Consider the following 8,453-nt stretch of genomic DNA (forward strand, 5'->3'; position numbering starts at 1 on the left):
CTCTCTCTCTCTCTTCTCTCTCTCTCTCTCTCTCTCTCTCTCTCTCTCTCTCTCTCTCTCTCTCTATTTCTCGTATAACGGATAGTAGGTACGAAGTGAGTCAAGACGGAATCCACGCTGGTCCGAAAGACCAATCGCGCGAGAGAAAACTGCGAGGAACTTCTTATTTCCGGTTACATTCGTGAAAAATATATACATATACATATATATGTGTGTATATGTATATATAAGTATGTGTGTATGCGCAACAAGACGTAAAATATTTCGCGAAAAAAAAAGGTGAGATAAAAAGAGTCTACTCGTTTATCTGCGTAACACAAAATGCAACTCTTCTCAGAAGAAGACAAAAATCAAGAAGCGAAATATTTTTGCTAAATGTATTATATTTACATTCAAATAGTAATCTACTTCTGTCTTATTCGCATGTGCTTTTTTAAATGTTTATTGTACATGTAATTGGCGGGCGAAAATCGAAAGCGCGATTGATAAACTGGTTTATCGTAACAAAACATAATATTCGGCGACACTATGCACCGGCTATACAAGCCATGAGCCAGACAAGCCTTGCTCTATCCACGGTTGATATTAAATTTGTATTTTTACGCTGATTCCACGGGCCATTCCCGTACGTGACGCGAAAGGGAATCGTTCGGGCGATTAACGATCGGAGTTCCCTGGGGAGCCGCTGGCTCTGAGATGGCCAACACCCTCGATAGCAACTCGGACTCGCTGGATCCCAGCGTCGAAACTTATCTTCTTCTGCTTGCTACGCAGTAGCGGTCTCGCACATACATCGGTTAATATTTTATTTACTATCTATCAAAACTTATGGATTCTTTTTGCGAACAACGGATGCGTCCGTTAGTACGGACTTGATTTCGAAGATTTGTAACGATACGGAAAATCTTGCAGTTTGCATAATTCAACTGCACGCGTATATGTGGCGTACGTAAATATATATATCTATTCAAATTTTTATGGAATTATGAAACATTTTCGAAATTTTATAATTTATCACCACACCACTGTCTTGCAGATAAAAATGCAAGGAAATAAAAAAATTGCCTAAAAAAAGAGACTGTAATGTCGAGTGCTTTATCGTAGTCTTTCCTCTTCTTTGGCTCTCCGAAATAGAGATGCCTGGAGAAGAAGGGACGGAGGGGTTGAGATGGTTGTCGCGAGGGGAAGATGAAAGAAGAGAAAGAGAAAGGGAGAGAGAGAGAGAGAAAAGGAAAATCGTAATGTCAAGTGCATGAAATTATTCCCTCGAGTGCTGTAGATCGGCAAGACTAAGAACTTTTCGGATTATACCGCCTTGACGGGAGTTTGAATACGTTAAAATATAGACGCGATACACATGGAAAGAAGTAGAAACGAGACGAAAGGAAAGGCTCCTATTATTGGAGTGAGAGTATTGTGTCGCGAGTCGTACGTCTTCTTGACAGGCGAAATGAGCACAGGGACAATTGGAAATTGTTACGGAGCACCTACACGCCGATACGCGGCATCGAGAGCAGTCGAATATAAGTGCTCAAAAATACTTCCGACATACAAATATATACTGTGTATATATTGAATCGTATCATTTATTTTTTGCGCAAAAAATTAATAACGGTAATTAACAGCTTTAATCGGCATGTGATAATTTTCGTGTGATAATTTTAGTTCTCATAGTATTAACAATATTTTACACATAATTATAAAAGTTCGGATGATGTTTTCTTACACGAGCAGGCTAGATCTGATAGGTATGCGAATTCCCAAAGATCCGAGCAGTATGTCTTCCCGACAGACTAAACGAGCGGGTCGATCGAAAATCGCGGTTGCGGACCTGCCACTCGCTGCACCTTCAACTACTTTTCTTACGTCCATAAAGCAAAGAACCCGACGTAGAACGGGCTTGCCAAGAGATTTACTTTATATGCAAATTAGAGACGGATATGGTGGAAATAGGGGGATGTGATGGCGTTTAACGGAGACGCGATATCGACAAGTATCATCTGTCAAACGTACCCTCCGACCTGTATGCCCCTTCCCACCCCTTTCCCTTCTACGAGTAACCTCCGCGTGTTCAGGCTAGTCGAAGATTTATCTCTTGACGTGCGCCATATGTGGCGTACGTATATACAACTCTCGTCTACGCAACAGTCAATTATTTTTACTTGTTTACTTTCCAAAAGTTTCAACCCTCTCCCCATATAACATAAATTTTATAAAAAATTATCTTATTTCTAAAACATTAGAGAGAAATGGTATATTCAAGAGAGAAATGGTATATTCTACACACACACACACACACACACAATTGTGCTTGTTATGCTAATCGATATGATAAGAAGAAAACGTCGATATGGTATCTTTGATGAAATCTGTACCACGCAATCTGAGGAACGCGATTTGCAAGCCGATTTAGCGTGACGTATATCGAAAATACAGGATATACAATCCGTATTATAATCTCGCTTTCCTTTAGGTAAGTTACATCCCCGAGATCCGCGACTCTGCCAATCTATGTGGGGGAATGGTTTTATGCACACAAGTGATACCTCTGGGAACCGTTACCCCATCCACTGGCGTTGAATAATTGCTAACAGCCATCTAACCGATTGAAAATCAAGGATGTGATGGGGATATCTGATATAGGATTTCGGAAGATTTTCATAGTTCGCTAATCATAATCGTCCAGTTAAGAAATATCCAATTTAAGTAAAGATAAATGTAAATTATATTTACATAGATTACTTAGTAAATTTTGTCACTATTAATTAAAATTTGGAAAAGAATATTAATCGAAAAAAAAAAACAATACCTGACAATTGATGTCTTGTTCCTCGGACAAAAGCCGCGCAACGTGACAAACGGAAGAGGCAACCTCTGAAGTGACACCCGCTTGCATATCTAAAGCCATATCCAGAACTTCCAATGTGTTCTTGTCTCTCTGCAGAGCGGACTGTAATTCGGCCAAGCGTATACCGAACTGTTGCATAGCTTGCAAAACGCACAGCTGCTGAGTGCCTCTGAAAAAAAAAATGCGGACGTATGCGTTAATGTTAATCATTGCATTTTACTATACATATTTTATATTATGTCGCAGAAATTTTTTTTCTAAATTGCGCAATGATAATAATTTTCAAATAAAACTTCATCGTGTTATATATATATGTAAATAATAATATGAACTAATAGTATTAACTATACTTTAAATTAGAGGTTTTTCCTGTTTCATTTTCGTTTATTTCCTATAAATTATTCATTACTTCTCGAAAGGGTGAATATAAAGAACGCGAAGCAAATTTGGGCAGAAAAATCATGTGAGTCAATACAATAAAAAACGAAAAGAGGGTAAAGCCGTTGCGCAAACATTAAGACGTCGAATTATTAGTAGGCCCTCCCTCCGGCACTATCGGCAAATAAAAACACTTTATTCCAGGTCAATCTGTGAACGTCCCTAGCGAACATACGAATGAATCGAAGTAGGTTGATCTGTGTGTCCCTTTTTCGCATTGGCGTATCCCCCATCAGAAAGAGTTGGTATATTTATAAGACTTGCATATTTGACACATTTTTGATAACTTTTTTTTTTTTAATGAACTGCCGCAATTAATTACGCAAATAATTCAAAAGGTTCAACAATCGTTCTTTGTGGAAATCATCTATTAAGAATAGAAGTGTCTCTTCGTACCAAACGAAGGGATAGGATTGACCTCTGTAAATCCCAATGGGTCAGTGGTAAACCCCTTTTTGAATGGCCTAAACCCCTATCAAAGGGGGAAATCGAATGCTCATATGGAAATTAAAAGAGGGTTGTAATGATCGTGCTAACTATTCGTCGTTGCTCATCTGAAGGAAAATATTATGGCAAAAATTACAGTTCACATAATTTTCTAAAATTATGAACTTCTTTAACAAAATGAAATAAAAAAATTTCTTATAAGTAATTTAATTTCGATATTGAATAAATTTTAATTGTGTGTGTGAGAGAGAAATTAGTTTATAAAATAAAATAGATTATTTTTTTATTCTATAAATTAATAAATAAGATTCATGTTTTTTCTTTTATATTTTACATTATTTACGATAAAATAACAATAATCGTTGTGATAGAAAAATGCAAGAAGATATTACATCACGCTGTCCCTTCCGAATCTCGATCGATTGCTATTCTGTTAGAACTGTCACTCGGAAAAGGTCCGTGATTAAACGCGATCTCCGTTAAAGCTAGTAATCCCACGACACGGGTCAAAATCCCAACGAGGAGAGAAACCCTTACTGGCGGTACCTATGCCGCTCTCGGTTTCCGCTGTTTGCTTTAGTGGCTTCATTACCTCTCAAAATATTTGCCTAACGTCACACGTCGGCCAGCAAACGGCCAGTCGATGTGATCCAGTACCAACTATTCTGTACGTGATGTACCGTTGAACTTCGCAGAGTAAGGATATTCTACAAATTAATCAAGAAACCTAAACCGTTTTCTTGTTCGTTACTGCACGATTTTCCTAAAATCTGTTGATTATCGATACATTCGCGAAGGGCGCATACTTTCTAATTTATATTCGTAAAACAATTAAAAACAACGAAATAATGAATAGTGAAAAATATTAATTTGTGGCTTCGAACATTTTCTTTGCAGCAGTTACATTTTTCTTGATTTTCAAGAATTAATTAACTAAGAAAAGCAATTACTCACTTTTGGAACGTCTCGTCCCATATCCTGTAAAGATCCGCCACACCATCCTTGAGAGCTGTACAAATTAACGGCGCAGAGGCACCGAGATCAGTGCGTGGTGATGTCAGTAGATGTGCGGAGGCGTTCAGTGTAGCCATTGCCGCCTTGCGGTCCTTCAGAACAGCCAGCTCGGTCTGCGAACATAAAATATACATTTTTAGTAGCTGGCTCGCTTGCCTAACTCAAACGAATTACCCGCGGTGCAAGGGCAAACGCGCAGGGGTCGCCCGAGGGTGAAGGTGATGTATAAAGTGGTCACAGGCTAAGAATCCGGCTAAGAACGGATACACGTGGCATCTAAGTGAGTTTTATCGCGTATCTACCGGATAACTTTCGTTTCGAGTCGATCGATCGATGCAACATCACATTCTGTGTCTTTCACTTTTCTATCTAGCGAACCAATTATCGAAATAAAGTAAATATCCTGACAAATATGTATAATGGAGAATATATTATATTTTTCGGAAGAGGTTTGGAAGGTCTATTTACGATTGATCATGAATCGCTATTTCTATCCGAAGCTTATAAGAAATATTAATTTCTGCCAGATGGAGCACCAAATTATTAAATTGCTTATTAATTTGTGATATTACTATAGTAGGAATTAAGGAAGTTTTCGCGCTACTTCCTAGTCAATAGACACTTTATTCATAATAATAATAATAATACGTAAACAATTAAAAAATGGAATAAAAAGATTACTAATAATATCTTATGCCATTATATTATACATAATTGTTATGTTAATTTTATATGTTACTAAATATTTTCAAAATGACAAAATAAAATAAAAGATTGTAAGATGCTCATTTGATGTATATGCATCGTCCATTTGACATATATTCTAGCTTTTTTCATTGAAGAATATAAATTTCTTGTAAACTGTACGGTCAGTTTAAAGAAAACTTTACGAGAAAAAAAACTTAAGTGTTTACTTTATAATTATAATTTTAAATTGCTGCCTTATACGCAAGTATTTCAATTTAAAAGAGAATAACTACAGAATAAGATTATACCTCTAACTGTAATGTAAAATTCTATAAATTTAAAATTAAATATCTTCAAAAATAGTAAAAGTCAATGAAATTTTTTCTAGATATTATTAACATTTGTATTACATGTATATTATAAACTTGTCTTATATTTCATCAAATGCGAAAATCCCTCCTTAATTACGTTTGTAAATTCGAAAAATCATTTCGGCGCGCAAAAATCATTTCAAATAGCTACTTAGGTAATAAATTCACCTAGAAATTATTTTAAAAGTATCTAAGATTCAGCTTCGTAAAAGTAACATTAAAACTCTTATTTGTTGTGTATTTACATTAATACGTAGTTAATTATTATTAATTTTTGTGCTCGATCGATGTAAGCTCGACCAAACCAAGATATAGTGAACATTGGTAGTTCCTTCGAGGAGAAGGAAATTACTTTTAAAGAACAGAAGAAATGAGAGGTAGAGGATATAAGACGCACGAGATGACCGCAAGGGTGAATTTTACGAGCCTCCCTTCGAGGTCTCCTGCTCGTCATCGCGATGAGCGAGAGAAATGGAACGGGCTCTAGTTTTCGTTCTCTTACGCCCTGTGTCGCCGTCGTAAACCCGGGTTTATTTATGCGGTCCTCGTCGGTAGCGTCCCGCGGTAGGACGACGGGGATGTGACAACGTGACGTGGTTACTGCATCGTGTTTCTACAACCCTTGTACTTAGCTATGCTGCTACTGATAAATACTCATTCGAAAATTATACTCTGCTCGCGCGATCAATGCAGAGTATCTCTTTTTTTCTTCCATATTGGAAAAATTTTTTTCAGAAACTGCACGGCATTCGGCGCAAGCCGCTGGCAGTTAGCTGGTTTTGTTTGTGCCGTCAAGGGGGGCAAATCGCGCGATGAAAAGGAGAACGCAGTCCCCGTCGACGCGGTCGGTATTGCAAAGTGTGCGGCGTGGATTTGCCCCGGTGTCCGGCGAAAAGTGGCTGTCATTGATATTCCGGGCACATAGCAAAGGCAGAAGCGACCGTTCCCCGCTTCTACCCCTCTTTTCGTAACCACCCTGCTACGCTTCTCTTCACCGCCACCACCATCAGTATCAACGACGCATAACCAGCCCCTGCCACCGCTCGACTATACCCTCGCTCGTCCTGTACCCTCCTCGTCTCTACCCCACGCGGCTCGCAGCAGACACGCACATTCCGATCTAATTCAATTTCCAATCAACAGCCAATCAATTGATTCGAATTCGGTATACAGAGCGGCCGCTGTGCGTTCGGGACTTGCATGCCTATGAGGCCGCCCTCCATACCACCGCGCACGTACCCCGTAAAAGTAGAGAATTAGCTTTTTACGTCTCGTAATTCCGCGGTACTAACTGGAACAGAGATACACTGCCGGTATTCTAATTGTGCCAAGATCTCTGCGCGGCTTCTTTCGCGACACGGAACGTAAGACCGAATCTTGCGGGGATGGATAAGAGAAGTTGTGATAAGAGAAGAAGTAGGCAAATTTTATTTTTAAAAATTTCATCAACCACCGCCTTCATAATAAATATATATTTTACGCTAAAATATTATTATGTGTATAGTTGTACGTTTTACTTGTGATATTATTACGTATGTAAAATAAACAATTCTCTCAAGATTAATTTTATCAATTATTTACACTGGATGACATAAAATTATCGCGTAAAATTAATTTTGTCGAATGAAGCAAACATACGCTTGTCCGATATTACGCAATAACATAATCAGTGGGTGACGTGCTTCATCGAATCGCGTCGTATGTTCGGCCCACACCATTGCGAATGTACGTGCCCCGCAGGATGGACGCGTAGACCCAATTGTGCCCTGCTTAGCAATGCATAATACATAACGGAATGTTCAATTCTGTTTCGCGCGTGTCAGTCTGCGTTTGTTCGCGCCGTTGCGCTTTTCGGAGCTGCGGCCTGCATGTCAATCGCGAACTCTTCACGTGCGCGGCGGCCAATCATCCGCGATACGTAATCAGCTTGTTGACAGTGTTGTTCACCTCTCTCATACACCCGCGTACGTATACACTACTACATCGCCGATTTGTGTATTCCGATTCTTTTCGCGGCTACTCGTGTCCTGCACGAATTCTCGTTGAGAGACCGTGTAACCCTCGTAGTGACTGGACATACAACATCACGAGTCTTACGACCGCATCAAACTCCCTCGCTATCAGGGACTTTGACGACGGTAAAAGCATGAGAGAGGTAAACGAAAAAAAGAAAATAAAAAAGAAAGAAAAAACAAGAAAGGTAAAACAAGAGTGTGTGGTTCTCGCGTTCGGACCGGCGTGGATTGGCGCGAGCTACACGTCTCGTGCATAATGCAGCAGAGCGACGAGTTCACCCGGCAAATGTTGGACGCTAATACATCTTGATGATAGATAGGGAGCATGTGTTTGGTCTTCGCAATGAGGCTAGGGAGGGCGAGGAGGAGGATGTTGCGGGGATGCGGCGGCGGCAGCTTCCACGGAGGGCTTCCGCGTGGGGCTGAATGTGCCGGGAGGATCGAAGGGGGATGACTCTCGGGGGGTGGAACTCCACCGAGCGGGGGTTAGCTAGGTTCGCCGGTGTTCGCTCTCCGCGCGAGTTGCGATGCCAAGCACGTCGCCGTCAGACGAGCGTACGTGCGACACGACTACGCTTTTACGCCACTACCTCTGCCTCTACTTGGTTCCTGACTGCTCTCTCTCTCTCTCTC

General features: G+C 40.0%; 1 protein-coding gene across 1 annotated transcript in view; it reads right to left on the reverse strand.

Moving 5' to 3' along the window:
- The window catches only part of LOC105620538, a 39,674-nt gene that overhangs the window by 5,109 nt on the left and 26,112 nt on the right, over positions 1–8,453 (reverse strand). The window contains exons 18-19 of the mRNA XM_012202029.1: positions 4,688–4,860; positions 2,810–3,017 (exon numbers count right to left, since the gene is read on the reverse strand). Coding sequence (XP_012057419.1) covers positions 2,810–3,017; positions 4,688–4,860 — 381 coding nt within the window. The remainder of the gene's footprint in view (positions 1–2,809; positions 3,018–4,687; positions 4,861–8,453) is intronic.

Source organism: Atta cephalotes (genome assembly GCF_000143395.1).
Source record: "Atta cephalotes unplaced genomic scaffold scaffold00027, whole genome shotgun sequence".
NCBI lineage: Eukaryota > Metazoa > Arthropoda > Insecta > Hymenoptera > Formicidae > Atta > Atta cephalotes.